Genomic DNA, 23,606 nt, shown 5'->3' on the forward strand with positions numbered 1-23,606 from the left:
GAGATGAAGCCTTCACCCACTGCTTCAACAGGATCTGACACCTGTCATAAGTGTTTATGATCAAAGCGAGGGGTGACAGTTTGACAATTGACCCAACAATGTCACCATGACACCTGAGGGAATGAAGGGGGGCAAGCTGACAACTTGTTGGGCTTGCGTAGTCAGCCTAGCTTGTTGGATTGGCCATAGCAGTGCTAGCACTTGTCACTTGGTCAATTCGCACACTGAATGTTATGAATGTACACAATTAGTGTCAGGGTATGTCAATGTGTTGGATTAAATGGTCAGCTAGTGGAGTATAGTAACTCAAAATAGTAAAAAGAAATGGTCCAGAACTGACGGACTACTAAGCTGCTATATGAGCTATTCTCTGTGCCATATTCATTATTGTGGTTGTCAAGATTACCTCAGAGTTTACTACTAGAGACATCTGAGTTGGTGGTTGGGGGCAATTTTCACTTTCTTACTAACAACTTCCTTGTCACAACAACAACAACAGAAACAGAAATAAGTGATTGGGAGCCGTTGGCATAAAGAGTCTGGATCTGGGACAGCTGGTTGAATGTGACAGGGACAGGCGATGATAAGCCCCCCTCTTCCCTCACAGAAAGGCCCTCTGCAGAACCAATGACAGAGGATGCACCCCAAATGGCACTCTATTTCATGCACTATTTTTTTCCAGGGCCCAAAGAGCTCTAGTCAAAAGTAATGCACTACATAGGGAAGAGGGTGTCAGTTGGGATGCAGGCAGGCACTATACAGAGTCAACACAACAAGGGGAATAAGACACTGTCATCCTCACCGTGTCACAGTAAAGATAGGGCCTCAGCTAACAGCTATTGGCCAAACATCCTTGATCATTAAATGACTTCTAGACAGGAAATGGTCTTTTCTCGACTGGTTGGAAAGGATATGCATAATTTGATATATAGCACAATAACTCACATGCACACACATCCACACACACATACACAACCACACACACACAGACGCACACACACACAGTGACTGGAAGTTGAAGTTGTTTATGCTCAGGGACATCTTGTGCAGACGAGAGTTGGACACACAGCGGAGATGAGCAGAACAGTATTCACTGAAGGGTATAAAACCCCACGTTATCCAAGGCGATGTACTGTATCTGCCACTGATAGGTAATGGGAGGTGAAAAGTCACAGTGAAAATACTTTCTCATTTTACATCTCCTCCGTTCTGTCCTAATCTCTGTTCTCTGTTCATTTCCTTCTATGTGTGTGTGTGTGTGTGTTTGTGTGTGTGTGCGTGTGTGTGCTTGTTCGTACATGCGCGCACGTGTGTGTGCTCAGTGCATATAAGTTTGGGTCCATACAAGTGTATATCTGTAAATGTGTGTCTGGGTACACACACACCTCTCCATCTTTATCCTCCAGGTGTAAGTGTAATGGCCATGGCAGTGAGTGTGTGTTGGACGGGCAGGGGGCTCTGGTGTGTGACTGCCAGCATCACACTGTCGGGGTGGACTGCCAGAGGTGTCACCCATTCTACCAGGACAGGCCTTGGGCCAGGGCCACCGGAGACTCTGCCAACAAGTGTATGAGTGAGTATTGGAGATTTGTTTAATTCAGTCACCCCTGGGGAAATGTATAGTTGGGGTAGTATATGAGCGAGTATTGCAGCCAAGTTCCTTTGGGAGTACATAAAGTATGAGTGAGTACCCAGGGATTTGTTCAAAGAACCCTGGGAGAAGGCTATAGGAGAGTTGGAGGGAGGACAGCTGAACCCTCTGAGTGGGCTACAGGAGAGTTGGAGGGAGGACAGCTGAACCCTCTGAGTGGGCTACAGGAGAGTTGGAGGGAGGACAGCTGAACAATGATGTACAGTAACCCCATAACACTGTATTTACAAAGCATATCTACATGTAAATGTAAGATGTTGGTGTAGCATAATGAAGATGAATTCCACCTGCACATGTGTACTGTCCATCCGTGCATGCATGTCTAAGAGTCCTTGTGTGTGATTGTGTGTGTGTGTGTGTGTGTGTGTGTGTGTGTGTGTGTGTGTGTGTGTGTGTGTGTGTGTGTGTGTGTGTGTGTGTGTGGTGTGCGTGCGCATAGGTTGACATTTATTGTCATGATTTTTTTGTTCTGGAGGCAGCTCTAATCATAAGCCCCACCTTAACTTAACCTTAACCAAACTGCTAACCCTAACCTTTATTGCTCACTTCTGCCTCCAGGGCATGACAATAAACATCAACCCTTTGCTGCTGTGTGTGTGTGTGTGTGTTGTGTGTGGTGTGTGTGTTGTGTGTGTGGTGTGTGTGTGTGTGTGTGTGGTGTGGTGTGTGTGTGTGTGTGTGTGTGTGTGTGTGTGTGTGTGTGTGTGTGTGTGTGTGTGTGTGTGTGTGTGTGTGTGTGGTGTGTGTGTGTGTGTGTGTGTGTGTGTGTGTGTGTTTATAAATTAGCGTGAGTGCGAATATCAGCGCGGTTCAGGCTTATCGCGCTGTGCACTGAGCGGTGAATGGTTCTTTTGAACACTGCTGAAGAGGAATTGTAATTGGTTGGACTGATAAACCCATAAAGGAGAGGCCTCGTTAATTGTTTTTATGCTTGATTCTATTAAGCAACAAGCTTGTTTTAATTACACTCATCCTGTGTTCTAAATAGCACCCTGTTCCCTATATAGTGTACTACCTTTGACCAGGGCACATAGGGCTATGGTCAAATGTATTGCACTATGTAGGGAATAGGGTGCAATATGGGAGGAAGCCTGAGTCTCTGTACCAAACAGATGGCTTTTTTAAATAGACTGCCGCATGCAGCTGCACTGTACTGTAAAAGAAAAAATGAATATATTATTAAATACATAGAAGAAAAGAAGCACTGAATGTGAAAGAACTAGAGAGTAAAAGTGAATGCTCTGTGTATTATAATGTTCAGCCTCCATATTCGGCGAGATAGAAACTCATTTTGCCGCAGCTTACCGGACCAAGCTCTGTCTCTCTCCTCTCTGCCGTGTATGGCATGTGTCTGGAACCAGTACCATATGGCCCTACTTGTCAGAACACAAACATTTTAATTGACAACGGGTGTCTTTTCTCTGCCGAGAGAGAGAGAGAGAGAGAGAGAGAGAGAGAGAGAGAGAGAGAGAGAGAGAGAGAGAGAGAGAGAGAGAGAGACTCTCTCACCACCCCACGGGGGGTCTAACACACTCACACACCAAGACACACACATATGGCGGGAGAGAGAGAGAGAGAGAGAGAGAGAGAGAGAGAGAGAGAGAGAGGGAGAGAGAGAGAGGATAAAACACTTGCCGACGGAGAGAGAGAGAGAGAGAGAGAGAGAGAGAGAGAGAGAGTTGAGCAAAGTACACACAGACACATAGGCACACACAGTTGTTTATATTTATGTTGTCACAACATCCTTCTGGTTATTACCAAGTTACTTAGACAAGTGTCTAATTTAGCTTACTATCCACTTCCTAGTTGGGAAGCCATTTTAGTACGTGCACCTGAGATACCTGCCTTGAATACATGTGTAATGACTCAGGCAGACTCAATCTATTTGCAGTCAGACACATTATCACTCATGATCATCTTTAAAAGGTATATATGAACAATTTTAACAGGGAAAACAACTGTTAAAAACAACTCAACATCCACCCAGTAGCCTATTCACAACCAACAGTAATCTAATTTCCCCTCATTTAAAAAATCACACTATTGATGGATTTCCATCAATTGCTCTGTGACATCATTGGGGGAACCACTCGCTGAATTGTTGGCATAGTAATCAATGGACAGCATTTTAGATCATGTAGCTAGGCTATCCTATGAAATAATTTTGCAACAAAATGTTCTGACACAACAGCCCAGTAGTCAAATGACATGTCACTACGTTTCATTTACAGATGTCCATGTCCATAGAGTGATAAATAGATGACAAGGTGCTTTGCAAAGTATAGGACTGGCTATTTATCACTGAGATGTGCAGATCATAACAGCTGTAATATCACAATAATAAGTCATGTTTTAATGTAAAATATGAGACGCAGGGATGGATTGATCAGGGGATGTTCATTCAACAAACAACCAGTTAGCTGTTCAACTCAATGCCTATCAAGTAGCCTACCCAGTACCCATGTGTCCACAAAAGGCTACTGACTGGGAGTGTACACTTATAAGGTGTGAATGGTAGCTGCCACGGTCTCTCCTTCGAAAATACGCCATGGTCTCTGCCTAGAAAACTCCTCACACTAGCCTGTTATTCAGGCCATTATTGTAGGGACAGCGCAGTGCATGAACAAGAGAGGGAGAAAGAGAGAGAGAGAAAGAGAGAGAGAGAGAGAAAGAGAGAGAGAGAGAGAGTGTGTTAGAGAGAGAGAGAGAGAGAGAGAGGAGATGGCAGCCCACGGGACCACTGAGGCTGTAGGTGCACACATTTTCCACCTCTCAAAATGTAGGCTACTTCTAATAAAGTTAACAAAGCACTCACTAGCCTAGCTAGCTACTGTAGTGAATAGCTAGATGCAGACATGTTGATTACAGAAACTGTGCAGAGCTGGTGGACATGGAAATCAAATACGTCATTCTCCTCCTCACTCGGAATAGACTTGAGCTTCTTCGTCTCCACATTTCAGCACCACATCCAACTTCCAACTACACTAGGCTACTTTAGCTACTACTAGGCTACCTACTGTATTATGGTCACAGTCGGCTACGTACAGACAACGTTCAGAAATGCTACAGTCATTTAAATACATTAATAAAGTAGTTAAAAAGAGGTAGCATACCTTTGGCTGGATGCCATGCTCAAGTAGGCCTAAATGAGTTTAAGATTAATTTTTCAACAGTGATTATTATCCAACCAGGGGGGTTAGGTAAGGTTATGTCTATGGCCACCAATTACATGATCAATGTTGAAAATGTGAAGTGTAAGCCATTGATCATATAGGCCTCCCACTGGGCACACACTGGTTGAATCGACGTTGAACCAACGTGGAATAGACGTTGAGTTGACGTCTGTGCCCAGTGGGCTGTCGCATATGTGGATGTTGAAAATAGAGATTTATTTGTATTTCTAGAATCAGATACCTATATAATTGACTAAGCAGGTCCATCTTAATTCTGCTATTAGGCAATGGGATATTGACTACATTTCCCCCTGTTTTTCAATGGCCTCTGCTATAGTAGACTATTATGCTGCAGTTGATTGACTCATTCCCAGAGTGACCTCCATTGTTTCAGAATTACACATTTCCAGAACGTTTTAAAAAGTATGTTTACAAACTGTTGGTTTAGATTCATATTGGTTATTTTTTAGGAATGAAATGTTAATATATAGAATGAAAATAAGACTATGGTGCCTGGTGAAGAATGTTCTTCTCCATGACATCCTGTTTCATATACACCCTAAGGCCTTTTTATACCTCATATCTTCACGTCTGCTACAGGTACTCTATGCAAAAATCAACACATGTAAATAAAGTCATTGACTGTAGTAGGTGTTTTATTATGTTTTATGTTTTTTCACATTTTAGTCATTAGCAGACTCATATCCAGTGGTTTACAAATCAGACTTTCATATCCTACTGTGTAGGCCCACCTGTATGCACCCAAATCCTATACATTGAGAATGACACATGTAAGACTGTAACTATGCAGCACTGGTTTAGACCTTGATTATCTTTCTGTGGCTCTGAGGCCTATCTCTAGATAGAGTCTCGTTAATATATGCCTAATCTCTATACTCTAATAGCAAATACACTCACTTCCTACTCTGTGGAGCAAAATACAACTAGAATGGAACCTCTCCTCTCTTCAATCAGGGAGGAATAATCATATAGTTATTGCAAACTTAACAGAAAATTTGATGTGTAATAAAATAGGATATTTTCTGGAATCCTAAACCTCATGTAGCCAGACAGAGAGACAGTGAGTAATCGTCTCTTGTACAAACACTTATTAGCATTATCACGGTGCCCCCTGACCAAGTGATTGGCTGATCATTAGGCCCGTGTGAAATGGGATTAGAAATGTACCTGTACATTAGGATCCAATCCCACACGCATAATCTCTCATAAACATATAGTAACCACCATCCATTCTCTCTCACTTTTCCTCCCCATCTCACTCTCCCTCTCTCGCCATTTCCCTGACCTCATCTCCTCCCTCTCCCTCTCTCCCCTCCCTCTCCTTTTGCTCATCTTTTCCCCTCTCTTTCTTATTTACCTCTCACTCTCCCTCCCTCCCTTCCATACCACGCACCCACCCACCTTCTCTTCCTCTCGCTATCCCCCCCTGTCTCTCTCTCCTTCTCTCTCTCTCTCCTCAGAGTGTAACTGCAGTGGGCGAGCGGATGCATGTGTGTTCGATGCGGAGCAGTACCGCAGCACAGCAAGTGGGGGGCGCTGTGTAGACTGTAGGGACCAGACTGATGGACCGCATTGTGAAAGCTGTAGAGAGAACCACTACCGACGGTCACCACAGGACCCCTGCAGCCCCTGTGACTGTAACACCATGGGTAAACCATGTATTTTAGACTGCTTCATATTAAGGCATCATAAACATGAACTATCTATCCATCCATCCATCCATCCATCCATCCATCCATCCATGTCTCTCTCTCTCTCTCCATCTCTATCTATCTCTCTGTATCTCACTCACTCACTCTCTCACCCTGTCATTCTCCCCCCTCTCTCTCCCTCCCACTCTCTCTCTCTCTCTCTCTCTCACTCTCTCTCTCTCTCCCTCCCTCCTCTCTCCCAGGTTCTGTGAGTCTGCAGTGTGGTGTGGAGGGGAAGTGTGAGTGCAGACCCAGTGTGACAGGGGAGAAGTGTGACACCTGTCAACCCGGTTTCCACTCCCTCAGCCCTGGCGGCTGCAGGTACACACACATGTACACCGAAAAATAAACAAACACTTTGAAGACAGAGGGAGAGTAATAGAACAATGCAGTTTTTTTTAAAGGATATTTTTTCTGTCTGTATGTGTCTAATCTACGACCACGTTCAGTAGGCCACAATATTGTGGAACTATCTGCCCGGGTCAGTACATTGCACTCCTGAATGCAACCATGTGTGGGGTGTGTTCATATTTAATTTCAACATGAAGACATGTTATTTTAGAAGCACATCTTAACTTTCCTTGAACCTCTGGTGTAGAGAAGAGCAGCATTCCAATTCTAGTTTGTGTTTATTGATTTATTTTGTTATGCTGCGGTGGTTCTTGCCATTAGAAACACACTATCCCTGACCCTATTTGCTTCTGTAGTGTTGAGGTGTACACCAGGGCTGAGCAGAATATCAAAATGTGGACTTTCATCCAGTTTGCAACAACTATTCACTCTTGCTGTTGTTGCTAATTCATCACTACTGTTACCTGATCTATTAACAATACCGCTATTTGCAATGTCCTTACAATAAACTTGATATAGTAAACAGTAACTACAACAATCCCAATGATATAGTGAACAGTACCTACTCCTATCCCCTTGACACAGTAAAACAGTAACTGCACCTATCCCGTTGATATACTAAACAATACCCACTCCTATCACCTGAAAATAGTAAACAGTACCCACTCCTATCCCCTTGATATAGTAAACGTACCTACTCCTATCCACTTGATATACTAAACAGCACCTACACCTATCCCTTTTATATAGTAAACAGTACCAACTCCGATCCCCTTTATATAGTAAACAGTACCTTAACCAATCACTTTAATATAGTAAACAGTACCTAATCATATCCCCTTGATATAGTAAGCACTACCCACTCCTATCACCTTGATATAGTAAACAGTACCCACTCTTACAGTAAACAGTAACCACTCTTAAAACAACAAGCTGTGCCTCCTCCTATACCCTTGATATAGTAAACAGTACCTGCTCATATCCACTTAAAATAGTAAGCACTACCCACTCCTATCCCCTTAATATAGTAAACCATACCCACACCTATCACCTTAATATAGTAAACAGGACATACTCCAATGCTCTTAAAATAGTAAACAGTACATCCTATCCCCTTCATATTGTAAACATTACATAAAACATATCCCCATCATATAGTAAACAGTACCTACAGCTACATATTTAATATAGTAAGCAGAACCTAAACATATCCCGTTCAAATAGTAAAGAGTACCCACTCCTATCCCCTTGATATAGTAAACAGTACCCACTGCTATCCCCTTAATATAGTAAACAATACCTACACCTATCCCCTTGATATAGTAAACAGTACCTACATTTACATTTACATTTAAGTCATTTAGCAGACCCTCTTATCCCCATAATCTAGTAAACAGTACCTACTCCTATCCCCTTTATATAGTAAACAGTACCCACTCCTATCCCCTTGATATAGTAAACAGTACATATACCATTCCCTTTGATATAGTAAACAGTACCCACTCCTATACTATTTATGAGGTAAACAGTACTTACACTTATGCCCTAAATATAGTAAACAAAACCTACACCTATCCCCATGATATACTAAACAGTACCCACTCCTATCCTCCTAATTTAGTAAAAGGAACCCACTCCTTTCCCCTTGAGAAAGTGAACAGTTCGTTCTCCTATCCCCTTGATATAGTAAAACGTACCTCCTTATATCCCCTTGATATAGTAAACAGTACCCACTCCAATCCTCTTTATGAGGTAAACAGTACCCACTCCAATGCCATTGATATAGTAAACATCACATACTCCTATCCCCTTGATATAGTAAACTGTACCTCCTCCTATCCCCTTGATTTAGTAAACAAAACAAAACCTATCCCCTTGATTTAGTAAACAGCACCTACACATATCCCCTTGAAATAAGTAAAAAAGTACCCACCTAATCCCCTTGATATAGTAAACAGTTCCTCCTCCTATCCCCTGATTTAGTAAACAGTACCCACTGCTATCCCCTTGATAGTAAACAACCTACATCTATTACCTTATATAGTAAACAGTATCTACTCTATCCCCTTTAATATAGTAAACAGACCTACTCCATCCCCTTAATATAGTAAACAGTACCTACACCTATCCATTTGATATAGTAAACAGTACCACCACTATTACCTTTATATAGTAAACAGTACCACTCCTATCCCCTTTATATAGTAAAACAGTACCTACACCTATCCACTTGATATAGTAAACAGTACCTACACCTATCCACTTGATATAGTAAACATACCTACACCTGTCCCATTCATATAGTAAACAGTACCCACACCTAGTCCCATTCATATAGAAACAGTACCTACACCTTCCCACATATAGTAAAACAGTACCTACACCTTCCCTTATATAGTAAACAGTACCCACTTTTCCCCTAAATAGATAAAACATTTCCCACCTCTATCCATTTGATATAGTAAATAGTACCTACACCTATCATCTTGATATAGTAAAACTGTACCTCCTCCTTCCCCTTGATTTAGTAACAAAACCAAAACCTATCCCCTTGATTTAGTAAACAGCACCTACACATATCCCCTTGATTTAGTAAACAAACCAAAACCTATCCCCTTGATAAAGTAAAAAATACCCACGCTAATCCCCTTGATATAGTAAACAGTTCCTCCTCCTATCCCCTGATTTAGTAAACAGTACCACTGCTATCCCCTGATATAGTAAACAGTACCTACATCTATTACCTTTATATAGTAAACAGTACCTACTCCATCCCCTTAATATAGTAAACAGTACCTACACCTATCCACTTGATATAGTAAACAGTACCTACACTATTACCTTTATATATAACAGTACCTACTCCTATCCCCTTTATTATAGTAAAACAGTACCTACACCTATCCACTTGATATAGTAAAACAGTACCTCACACCTGTCCCATTCATAGATAAACAGTACCTACACCGTCCCATTTCATATAGTAAACAGTACCTACACCTGTCCCATTCATATAGTAAACAGTACCCACTTCTTTCCCCAAATAGAGTAAACATTTCCACCTCTATCCATTTGATATAGTAAATAGTACGTACACCTATCATCTTGATATAAGTAAACAGTACCTACACCTATCCCCTTGATATAGTAAACAGCACCTACTCCTATCATCTTGATATAGTAAACAGTACCTACACCTATCCCCTTGATATAGTAAAATAGTACCGTACACCTATCATCTTGATATAGTAAACAGTACCACTCCTATCCCCTTGATATAGTAAACAGTACTACACCTATCCCAATATAGTAACAGAAACCACTCCTATCCCCTTAATTAGTAAACAGACCCACCTCTATCCCCTTGATACAGTAAACAATACGTCCTCCTATCCCTTGATTATAGTAAACAGTACCTACTCCTATCATCTTGATATAGTAAACAGCACCTACTCCTATCACTTGATATAGTAAACAGTACCTACACCTATCCCTTGATATAGTAAAACAGTACTACTCCTATCATCTTGATATAGTAAACAGTACCCACTCCTACCTTGATATAGTAAACAGTACCTACACCTATCCCCCAATATAGTAACAGAAACCACTCCTATCCCCTTAATATAGTAAACAGTACCACCTCTAACCTCCTTGATAGAGTAAACAATACCTCCTCCTATCCCTTGATATAGTAAACAGTACATACACCTTTCCCTTGTATATAGTAAAACAAAACCTACACCTATGCCCTTGATATACTAAACAGTACCACTCCTATCTCCTAATTTTGTAAAAGGAACCACTCCTATCCCCTTGAGAAAGTGAACAGACCTTCCTCCTATCCGGCTTAATATGGTAAACATACCTACGCCAATCCCTTGATATAGTAAACACAAACATACTCCTATCCCCTTTGACATTGTAAACAGTACCTCCTATCCCCTTGATATACAACAGTACCTACACCTTTCCCCCCAAATATAGTAAACAGAAACCACTCTCCTATTCCCCTTAATATATAACAGTACCTCCTCGCTATCCCCTAAATATGAAAACAGTACCTCCTCCTATCCTCTTAATATAGTAAACACTACCTCCTATCCCTGATATAGCAAACAGTAAACCTAAACACCTTTCCCCCAATATAGTAAACAGAAACCACTCCTATCCCCTTAATATAGTAAACAGTACCCCCTCCTATCCCCTTAATATATGAAACAGTACCTCCTCCTATCCTCTTAATGTAGTAAACAGTACCTACAACTATCTCCTTGATATAGTAAACAGTACCTACACCTATCCCCTTGACATAGTAAACAGTACCTACACCTATCCCCTTGACATAGTAAACAGTACCCATATATCAGCTCTTGCTGCGGGTGATTCCTTGATCCACCTCTGCGCAGACGACACCATTCTGTATACATCTGGCCCTTCTTTGGAGACTGTGTTAACTAACCACCAAACGAGCTTGAATGCCATGCAACACTCCTTCCTTGGCCTCCAACTGCTCTTAAACGCTAGTAAAACTAAATGCATGCTCTTCAACCGATCGCTGCCCACACGCGCCCGCCCGAATAGCATCACTACTCTAGAACTATGGTTCTGACTTAGAATATGGGGACAACTACAAATACCTAGGTGTCCGGCTAGACTGTAAACTCTCGTTCCAGACTCATATTAAACATCTCCAATCCAAAATTAAATCTGGAATTGGCTTCCTGTTTCACAACAAAGCCTCCTTCACGCTGCCAAACATACCCTCATAAAACTGACTATCCTACCGATCCTTGACTTCGGCGATGTCATTTACAAAATATCCTCCAACACTCTTCTCCGAAAACTGGATGCAGTCTATCACAGTGCCAACCGTGCCAACCGTTTTGTCACCAAAGCCCCATATACCACCCACCACTGCGTCCTGTATGCTCTCGTTGGCTGGACCTTGCTACATATTCGTCGCCAGACCCGCTGGCTCCAGGTCATCTATAAGTCTCTGCTAGGAAAAGCTCCGCCTTATCTCAGCTCACTGGTCACCATAACAACACCCACCCGTAGCATGCACTCCAGCAGGTATATTTCACTGGTCACCCCCAAAGCCAACACCTACTTTGGCCGCCTTTCCTTCCAGTTCTCTGCTGCCAATGACTGGAACAAGTTGCAAAAATCGTTGAAGTTGGAGACTTATATCTCCCTCACTAACTTTAAGCATCAGCTATCTGTGCAGCTTAACTATCGCTGCAGCTGTACACAGCCCATCTGTAAATAGCCCATCCAACCACCTACCTCATCCCCATATTGTTTTTATTTACTTTTTTTGCTCTTTTGCACACGAGTATTTCTACTTGCACATCATCATCTGCACATTTATCACTCCAGTGTTAATTTACTGAATTGTAATTACTTTGCTACTATGGCCTATTTATTGCCTTACTTCGTTTCGCAATTTGCACACACTGTATATAGACTTTTTCTATTGTGTAATTGACTGTACGTTTGTTTATTCCATGTGTAACTCTGTGTTGTTGTTTGTGTCACACTGCTTTGCTTTATCTTGGCCAGGTCACAGTTGTAAATGAGAACTTGTTCTCAACTGGCCTACCTGGTTAAATAAAGGCGAAACAAAATTTAAATAATAAATATAGCAAACAGTACCTCCTCCTATAACCTTGATATAGTAAACAGTACCTACACCTATCCCCTTAATATGGTAAACAGTACCTACTCAAAGGCCCTTGATATAGTAAGCAGTACCATCCTCTCCTTTTTTCCCTTGATATAAGGATAACACAGGGTGCCATGCACTTTGCTTTCGCTTGAGATAGTAACAAAGTACTCTACATTACGGCGCCCAATTAGTAAACAGTAGCTACACATACCCTTGATATAATATGTAAACAGTGCCTACACCTATCCCCAATATAGTAAACAACAGTTCCCCTTGATATAGTAAACAGTACCTACACCTTCCCCAATATAGTAAACAGTAGCTACCCTTTCCCCTTGATATAGTAAACAGTACCTACACCCTATCCCCAAATATAGTAAAGCAGTAGCCTACATTTCCTTCCTTTGATATAAGAACAGTACCTAACCTATCCCTTTAAAACTAGTAAACAGTACCACTCCTATCCCTAATATAGCTAACACGTAGCTAACCCATCCCTGTAATTATGTGTAAACAGTCCCTGCGTGTACTACAGAAGGCCTGTTGTATAATACGGTCGTAAGAGCCCAGTACCGAGCCACTCGTCCCTCCTCTCGCTATACTTTTCATGATACGTCTACGTCAGGCGGGGTTCGTCATGTGGTCGCTTAGATCTTCTACATCGGTTGTGACTCAGTTATGAGATGTAAAAGTAGCGTGGCTAAACATAGCGTTTTCCTCCTGCTGATTAGGATTAGGTGAGGTGATAAAGCAGTAGTGTAGGTTACAACTGGACCTATCTTGTCTATAATATTAACTTAAGGGTAGAAACAAGTCAAGCTGTTGTAACGAGCACTTGGCTATATATATTACTCCACCACGCCCGCGGATCTATGGATAATGCGAGGTACTTGTAATTTCAGGGCATAGGTCACGTACTATAACAGGGCGTCTTTCCTCGAGTTAGTGTGTTTCACACATAGATATTGTCAAATACAAGGGGATAGGGTGTTGTGTTCCGGTTGATGGGTTGCCGGGTGCTTTGATTTTGACTAGTAAATAATACATTAGCTGTAGCTTTGTCGAGTTTAGGTATCACGGGTTGCGGACTCATTACATGTCGGCTATATAGTGTCAATTACACGTCAGCTCCTCTAATAGGGTTATAAGCTGTTGTACTGTAACTGTTGCGGATTCTGTTACAAGGTCTGGCTACCCAGGGAGGCAATCCTAGGTGTTTGAGAGCCAATGGCTGTGCACGAGTTTTAGCACTATTGATGATTATAATGCACGTGGCTTCGCCGGCGTGATTCGAAAGTATATTGTAGAGAGTGTTCGTACACTCGCACCGCAGGAGACTTCCTGATTTATGATCCAAGCGGGCGTCAAACAAGGCACTCCATAAGGTAGCTCGCACTGTTTTGAGGATAGTTGAGAGAGAGGCGCAAAAGTTAAGTATGTAGAGGTTGGAAAATGTGGTAATTGTAGGGAGATATTAGGAGTAGTAGAATGATAATGGGACGATCGAAATTTTATATGACGGAGAATGTAACCTCGGCTCATCAGCCAGACTCTCCCAAGCTTAACTCCATATAGGATATGGTGTAAAGGTATGATGTGGTGAGACTTGGGAACCTGGTGTGAGGTGGAGGTGTTGGTAATGGGGGTAGAAGCGAAATTGTGTAATGGCTCGAAGGAAATGATGGTGGACGAGAGAGTGTTTTGAAAGTCCGTCGCTGTTTCGGGAGAAGCAGGCTCCGTAGACTCTGTGATAAACCAGCTGTCTACGATAAGCCGCCTAATAACGTTGTTACGGGTGCGCGGGTTTGGGTTACGGAGGCGACGAGGGAAAATTTGATATCAAGTTACCTCTCCAACCGATAAGGGAATGTTAAAGAGAGTCAGTGGTGATCTGCGCGCTGCAATTGTTTAGAGGTTGCTTGCTATGGAGGTAAGATGAAATCTCGAGTAGCGAGTAAAAGACCTAGTAGATATTGAGCGTGGTAGCGCTGATTAAGAAGGGATTAGTAAACAGTATACACACTGTCCTATAGCCTATAATATATTCGTAAACTCCGCTTACCAACCTATTACTCCTATCCCTTCTTACCACACTATGACCCACCACCAACGCCTCCTCTCTGGCTGTCTGTTGGACCTCTGGATTTGGCAGAAATCAATGTCCAAATCAAAACTCATTGGCTCCTTGGCAACTCAAGGTGGTGGGAATTTTCATATCACAGCATGGACGATGTTTAGCTGAGTCATTCACACTGCAGACAAGAGAAAGGAGAGCTAGGAAGGACGAACACACTGAGGTAGAGAATCACAGCAATGGCTATGTACGGACCTCCACTGGTTTATAATACAGACTCTCTAGGACACCAAGCATACACTTAACTTCCTCGGGATTGGTGTCCCTTCCGAGGGATGGTTGAGCTAACGTAGGCTAATGCAATTAGCATGAGGTTGTAAGTAACAATAACATTTCCCAAGACATAGACATATCTGATTGGCAGAAAGCTTAAATTCTTGTTAATCTAACTGCACTGTCCCATTTATAGTAGCTATTACAGTGAAAGAATTCCATGCTATTGTTTGGGGAGAGTGCACAATTTTGAACATGAAGAGTTATTAAACAACAAATTAGGCACATTTGTGCAGTCTTGATACAAAATTTGGAACAGAAATGCAATGGTTTATTGGATCAGTCTAAAACTTTGCACATACACTGCTGCCATCTAATTGTCAAATTTTAAATTGCACCTGGGCTGGAATAATACATTATGGTCTGTATCTTGCATTTCAAAGATGATGGTACAAAAAATACAAAGAATGGTTGGTTTTTCTTTGTATTATCTTTTACCAGATCTAATGTGTTATATTCTCCTACATTCTTTTCCCATTTCCACAAACTTTAAAGTGTTTCCTTTCAAATGGTACCAAGAATATGCATATCCTTGCTTCAGGGCCTAAGCTACAGGCAGTTAGATTTGGGTATGTCATTTTAGGCAAATATTGCATATGGAGAAACACACTAAGACATGTACAGGTGTGTGGGCATGGTATGCTTGCTCCGTTTTTCACTCTCACACAGACAAGCACTCACAAACTCTCCTCTTCCCTCCTCCATTTTCCTCTCCATCCCTCTCTCCCTCCATCACCTTCCTCAGTCTGCCAGTGTGCTGATCTGAAGTGAGGTGTGAATTACACAGGCCAGTGGAGCAGAGCAGAGTAGAAGCCTGCCCATGGGATAATTGAATTATTCTTAATAGCAACCTTGTTAAAATATTGATTCTGTGTTACAGTTCTGGAGGAAAACAATCAATCAATGAAGGTGATCAAACATGTTATCATAGAACAAAGCTTTGATTGACACAGCTTGTGACCCCACCTAACCAATCACGGTCTGGTGATCAGGCTGTTTTCAGCGCGCGCGCGTGTGTGTGTGTGTGTGTGTGTGTGTGTGTGTGTGTGTGTGTGTGTGTGTGTGTGTGTGTGTGTTGTGTGTGTGTGTGTGTGTGTGTGTGTGTGTGTGTGTGTGTGTGTGTGTGTGAAAAGAGAGCGAGCAAAGACTAAACAACCCTTGCCAGAGTAATTAATCAATGAAACAACATGTGAAACAGAGACACAGACAAATATGAATTCTGACTTTCTTACCTCTGTGTTAACCTACAGTAAGTGTCTCATGATGTTATGACCCCAGTCATAAGCAGTTTGAACTCTGGCTAACCTTTTACCTTTGCTGGATGTTGTTATTGTCTCTCGACAGGTTGTGCGACTGTGACCTTAGGGGCAGTGTGGGCGTCTGCTCTGTGCTGGATGGTGGCTGTCACTGCAGGGCTAACGTGGAGGGACACGCGTGTGACAGGTGACTTTTATATTGTACTGTTCTTTCTTCAAAATTGAAAAAATTGAAAAATAGGCATGTGACAGGTGACCCGTGATAGGCTACTGCATCATCACCTTATATAACATAATACTACCCTCCGGTTACCACGGTGACACAGACTCCCAGGAACGTTTTCAGTGTTGCCTATTGGGTGACTTTGTCGCTATATTTAGCGAGTTTTCCAACCCCTCCAGCAACTTTTATTGGTAAAAGAGGCTAGCAACACGTTCAGCTACTTTTCAGGCTGCCTTTAATAAGTTTTGACAATGAGGATTTCTATGGTTTTAAAAGCATTTAGCAACTTTTCACACTCAAATCTTCCGCAAACGAGAGTGGGAGAAGCTGTCTGCGACAGAAGTCACCACAACGGTGCAGACACAGAAACACTTTGTTCTGCTTCCTACTGTTAGCACAGTGGCGTAAAGGATTAAGCTTTGATGCCGCCTGCTGCCATTGTTCAAAAGAACATATCTTGACATTTTCTGGCACCGCTCTTTAACTAACTATATCCAAATGGAGTCGGCACGGTAACCCATTGAAAACAGGTTTTCAAACTAACTGACAAGTAAATTTTTTCCAGAGTACTATACACATTATAAAGGGTACTGTATACTGAACAACAATATAAACACAAAATGCAACAATTTCAAAGATTTTACTTAGTTACAGTTCATATAAGGAAATCAGTTAATTTCAATGATTGAATTAGGCCCTAATCTATGGAATTCACATGACTGGGAATACAATCAATCAATCAAATGTATTTATAAAGCCCTTTTTACATCAGCCAATACAGATACCCAAGAAAGCAAAGGTAACTGAACTAAATGACTCGCCCCGTAGCACTCACTTCTGTCGTCATGAAGTGCTTTGAGAGGCTAGTTAAGGATTATATCACCTCTACCTTACCTGACACCCTAGACCCACGTCAATTTTCTTACCGCCACAATAGATCCACAGACGATGCAATCGACATCACACTGCACACTGCTCTATCCCCTCTGGACAAGAGGAATACTTATGTAAGAGAGGAGGAAAACTTATGCTGTTCATTGACTATAGCTCAGCATTCAACACCATAGTACCCTCCAAGCTCACCATTAAGCTCGGGGCCCTGGGTCTGATCCCCGCCCTGTGCAAATGGTTCATGGACTTCCTGACGGGCCACCCCCAGGTGGTGAAATTAGGAAACAACACCTCCAGTTCGCTGATCCTCAACACAGGGGCCCCACAAGGGTGCGTGCTCAGCCCCCTCCTGTACTCCCTGTTCGCCCATGACTGCGTGGCCACGCACGCCTCCAACTCAATCATCAAGTTTTCAGATGACACAACAGTAGTAAGCCTGATTACCAACAATGACGAGACAGCCTACAGGGAGGAGGTGAGTGCCCTGGGAGTGGGGAAAATAACCTCTGACTATATGTGACTATATGTAAACGTGTATGTGACCAGTAAAATTTGATTTTCAGATATGCATCTGTTGGTCACAGATAACTTAAAAGATATTTGCCTCACAATGGGCCTCAGGATCTCGTCACGGTATCTCTGTGCATTCGAATGGCCTTCAAATGACCGTTGATAAAATGCAATTGTGTTCGTTGTCCGTAGCTTATGCCTGCCCATGCCATAACCAAACCGCCACCATAGGGCACTATGTTCACAACGTTGACATCAGCAAACTGCTTGCCCATTCGACGCCATACACGTGGTCTGTGGTTGTACTGTCAAATTCTCTAAAACAACTTTGGAGGCGGCTTTATGGTAGAAAAAATGAACATTAAATTCTCTGGCAACAGCTCTGGATAGACATTCCTGCAGTCAGCATGCCAATTGCACTCTCCCTCAAAACTTCAGATGTCTGTGGCATTGTAACTGCACATTTTAGTGGCCTTTTTTTGTCCCCAGCACAAGGTGCACCTGTGTAATGATCATGCTGGATGGATTATCTTGGCAAAGACGAAATGCTCACTAACATGGATGTAAACAAATGTGTGCCAACATTTTTGGACAAATAAACTTTTTGTGCGTATGGAACATTTCGGGGATCTTTTATTTCAGCTTATGAAACATGGGACCAGAACTTTACATGTTGCGTTTATATTTTTTTTCAGTGTAGTATGCTTTCATTCATAGTCACTCAGGACACGTATCATTCAGTGACGACCGGTGCCGTTTAAGATGAGGGAGGGCGATTATTTGTTTTATGAGCATGCCCTTATTTCTATTACAACATATTGGATGACTGTTATTCATATTACATTCTCCCAACTCAATGTAACATCGATAGGTTTAGACTACTACGTGATACTCATATTTTCCCTATACCCATCATGAGGTTGCTTAAACCTAGCCAACGAATGAAAGTTTACAACGTAGGTGCACAGGTCGAGGCACCCAATGGTAGAACAGCAGAGTCCATGCCCATCTTCCGAAGACATCTGAAACCCTATCTCTTCAAACAGTATCTTAAATAATCATCCTACTCACCTCAACCCCCCCCCCCCCCACACACACACACACACACACACACACCTGTCTCTTATACACATCTAGATGTGTATAAGAGACAGCACACACACACACACACACACACACACACACACACACACACACACAGACACACACAAAATAACTTATAGCTACATTATTTAGGAAAAATGTACTTTCTTTGCCTATCATATGCAGTTGTCCCACCTGGCTATCTAAATATGAATGCACTAACTGTAAGTCACTCTGGATAAGAGTGTCTGCTAAATGACTAAAATGTACAAGGTAAAAATGTCGAGAGAAAAATGCAAGTAAAGAAGGTAACAAAACATTGACCAATTCAATAGCGCCTTGCACACTCTTGCCTGCATCTAGCTCATCTAGGGTGTAATCATTAGTCCAACAGTTGAAAACGAGAGTTTCTATTGGACAAATTCAGGTATGTTTATCCCCGTTTGGTTCTGTTTGCTTCCGTTTAAGAAATGTTTGTCAACAGAATTGTCGGAATGAATACACCCCTGATCACACGCAAACACAGTTTACTTTCATAACAGCCACATACAAACAGCATGATCACATAATTAATAAAACCAAAAGCTTGGAAGAGTACCAGTGTAGCTAACATAGGCTAAACTAGCTAGCTGCCTTCGCTAGCTAAGTGAAAGTGAAATAAATACTATGAAATATAGCTAGCTCTCTCTTATTTTGAACAAATATATCAATTTGTTCAAAACTATTGTCTTTCTTTCTCTTTGAGTCAACTACTCACCAAATGTTAATCACTGCAGTGGTAGCTAGCTGTAGCTTATTTCAATACTAGATTAATTCTATAATCCTTTGATTGGGTGGACATCATGTCAGTTCATGCAGCAAGAGCTCTGATAGGTTAGAGGACGTCCTCCAGAAGTTATCATAATTACTGTTTAAGTCTATGTAAGGGGGCTGTTCTCCGGCTACACCCTAAAGAGTGCTGTTGAGGCTACTGTAGGCCATTTTATTGCAAAATGTGTGTTTTAATCTATTATTTGGTTGACATGTGAATCTATTTAGTATAGTTCTATCTAAAAAAAGCATAACTTTTTCCCACTTTTTATTTTAATGAAATTCACTGAGGAGGATGGTCCTCCCCTTCCTTCTCTGAGGAGCCTCCACTGGTATCAATGTGATACTGGGGCCTTTTTAGTCAAAATGCTTCTGAAAAGACTGGGGGAAACATGATTCTTTTAGACTTTCCGTCTGTACTTAATCCTCTCTACACCCATATTTTTTATAATTTTTCTTCTGCTCTCTAAGATTTGACCAGATAGACAGAACACAGACAAATCACTAGTTTGAAATTAGCCAAACACGCAACCACAATGTCTCCAGTGTTGAATAATTCTTCACAGTTTTTTGGCTTGTTTATTTTGTTGTGTTGTGTATTATTTCATGCTTCATTGAACAAGGACTCTCTTTCCCTTAAATAGTCCTGTTTCTAAACACCACACACACAAACACCCACTAAGACACACAGAACCTTGCCCCAACACTCTCACACACAAACACACACACAACCAACTGACTCCCTACACACCAAGCACACACACACACACACACACACACACACACACACACAAACTTCTCTCCAGTGCACACACACATTTTTTTCATTTCACCTTTATTTAACCAGGTAGGCCAGTTGAGAACACGTTTTCATTTACAACTGTGACCTGGCCAAGATAAAGCAAAGCAATGCGACACAAACAACAACACAGAGTTACATATGGAATAAACAAACATACAGTCAATAACACAATAGAAAAGTCTATATACAGTGTGTGCAAATGAGGTAAGAACAGGGAGGTAAGGCAGTAAATAGGTCGTGGTGGCAAAATAATTACAGTTTAGCAATTTAACACTGTAGTGATAGATGTGCAGAAGATGAATGTGCAAGTAGAGATACTGGGGTGCAAAAGAGAAGAAAAAAAAATAACGGTATGGGGATGAGGTAGTTGGATGGGCTATTAACAGATGAGCTATGTACAGGTGCAGTGATCTGTGAGCTGCCCTGACAGCTAGTGCTTAAAGTTAGAGAGGGAGATATGAGTCACCAGCTTCAGTGATTTTTGCAACTTGTTCCAGTCATTGGCAGCAGAGAACTGTAAGGAAAGGCGGCCAAATGAGGAATTGGCTTTGGGGGTGACCAGTGAAATATACCTGCTGGAGCGCGTGCTACGGGTGGGTGCTGCTATGGTGACCAGTGAGCTGAGATAAGGCGGGGCTTTACCTAGCAAAGACTTAGAGATGACCTGGAGCCAGTGCATCTTGCGTTGAATATGAAGCGAGGGCCAGCCAACAAGAGCATACAGGTCGCAGTGGTGGGTAGTATATGGGGCTTCGGTGACAAAACGGATGGCAATGTGATAGACTGCATCCAATTTGCTGAGTAGAGTGTTGAAGGCTATTTTGTAAATGACATTCGAAGTCAAGGATCGGTAGGATAGTCAATTTTACGAGGGTATGTTTGGCAGCATGAGTGAAGGCTTTGTTGCGAAATAGGAAGCCAATTCTAGATTTAATTTTGGATTGGAGATGCTTAATGTGAGTCTGGAAGGAGAGTTACAATCTAACCAGACACCTAGGTATTTGGAGTTGTCCACATATTCTAAGTCAGAACCGTCCAGAGTAGTGATGCTGGACAGGCGGGCAGGTGCGGGCAGCGATCGATTGAAGAGCATGCATTTAGTTTTACTTGCATTTAAGAGCAGTTGGAGGCCACGCCATCCAACGCGTCCTCTGTCAGTTAGGAACGTCTCAGTATTGTTTGGCTGACCTGGAACGGGTTCAAAGGTGGGGAAATACTTGACGAGTTTGTCAAGGTATTCCGTGCCAAGCGGGCGGAGAGGGTTGGCTTCATCCTGTGGAGATATTGGGGCCGAAAGGCCAAGAGGAGAAGTCAAGCCTTGTTGTTGTTGTCCAAGAGGTGCAATATTACTCAGTGCCGAATGGCCAAGAGGAGAAGACTGAGGGACACATGCGGGAGGCAAGGTCTGAAACCTATCGTCTTTACTCCTGTGAGTACAGGGCTCCGGATGCTTGGATTGGTAGTCGCACTGTAGAGCGTGACCATTCTGGACTTCATCCAGATGGTACCTAAGGGTGGTATTCTGCTGCATTGCAGAGTCCACTTGAGCGCTTAGAGTACTGATTTTGGACACGTGAGTGTCACACTTGCTCCTTTCGGTCTCAAACTTATCTGTCATGGTTTGCAAATAGAGGTCTCGAGTACGGAGCGAGAGATTCAGTGATGAGATTTCCGCTGCTTGCTTAGAAATCAATATTTCCATCTTCATCACCTGAGTTCTCTCATCATTCATTTGGTCAGCGACTTCAATGAGTTCTGCTGACTTGTCATACACCTTTGTCATTATGTTCATTAACTGATCGTCTTTGGTCTGCAGCGTTTTGAGTAGAACCGTGTTATTTTGAGTAACGTTCAACATAACTGCATGCATGTTATCAAGTTGAGCGCTCCTGTTTGTAGATAACTCTTCAGATTTATCTAGTTTGGCGTGGACATCATCGTATTTAGTTTTGTATAAATCGAGTTGTTCCAGTAGCATTTGATTTTGTTCCTGTAGAAAACGATTTTGTTGAAGAGCTTGTGCTTGTTCATCGTCATACGTTTTTGCAATTTTATTTAATTGTTCAGTTTTCAAGCGCAGTTCCATAGCTAGAAGAATTTTTCAATTTTCTCCATTTGTCATTAGTTTCCCGGTTCTCTCCACCTGTCCCTCCATGTTTACCATCACCTGCTCGTGCTTCAGCTGTGCACTGCGGTATTGGACAGATGCCAATCTCGGGTGGCAAGACATCAGGGCTAGACTGGAGAGAACCTTTACGAGGCCTGCGCTTGATGGTTGATTTTGGGACGCGTTGTTGTCTGCTTTTCCACAAAGGGCATAATTAGTGTTGGTATCGCTGCTGAGGTCAGAGATCAATACATTTGCGGGTGGAGGWTCACTAATTAGCGGGCGGGTGGGGATTACCCCCTCTGATTGCTTGCACATTATTAGAACATTTTGAAAGGAAAAATGTTTTTCCTAATTTTCCTAAATTTGGTTATGGAATATATTGGGAGCTGCAAAGACGATTTTAACTTTTACTTGGTACTCATCCCGGATCCGGGAGCACCCCCCACAGTAAAAAAGCTGACTAGCATAGCCTAGCATAGCGTCACAAGTAAATACAAGCATCTAAATATCATTAAATCACAAGTCCAAGACACCAGATGAAAGATACAGATCTTGTGAATCCAGCCATCATTTCTGATTTTTAAAATGTTTTACAGGGAAGACACAATATGTAAATCTATTAGCTAACCACTTTAGCAAAACACACCACGTTTTTTACTCCACCATTTTTTTTACTCCATCTGTAGCTATCACTAATTCGACTAAATAAAGATATATATAGCCACTAACCAAGAAACAACTTCATAAGATGACAGTCTGATAACATATTTATGGTATAGCATATGTTTTTTTTGAAAAATGTGCATATTTCAGGTATAAATCACAGTTCTACATTGCAGCTGCAATCTGAAATAGCGTTGGAAGCAGTCGGAATAATTACAGAGACCGACGTCAATTACCAAAATACTCATCCTAAAACATTTCTGAAAAATACACAGCCTACAGCAATTGAAAGA

General features: G+C 42.0%; 1 protein-coding gene across 1 annotated transcript in view; it reads left to right on the forward strand.

The window, feature by feature from the left end:
- LOC111960892 (laminin subunit gamma-3-like) overlaps nt 1–23,606 on the forward strand; it is a 258,280-nt gene that overhangs the window by 59,467 nt on the left and 175,207 nt on the right. Inside the window, 4 exon segments of the mRNA XM_070442778.1 lie at nt 1,407–1,573; nt 6,306–6,494; nt 6,740–6,857; nt 16,310–16,408. Coding sequence (XP_070298879.1) covers nt 1,407–1,573; nt 6,306–6,494; nt 6,740–6,857; nt 16,310–16,408 — 573 coding nt within the window.

Source organism: Salvelinus sp. IW2-2015, linkage group LG4q.1:29 (assembly GCF_002910315.2).
Source record: "Salvelinus sp. IW2-2015 linkage group LG4q.1:29, ASM291031v2, whole genome shotgun sequence".
Taxonomy (NCBI): domain Eukaryota; kingdom Metazoa; phylum Chordata; class Actinopteri; order Salmoniformes; family Salmonidae; genus Salvelinus; species Salvelinus sp. IW2-2015.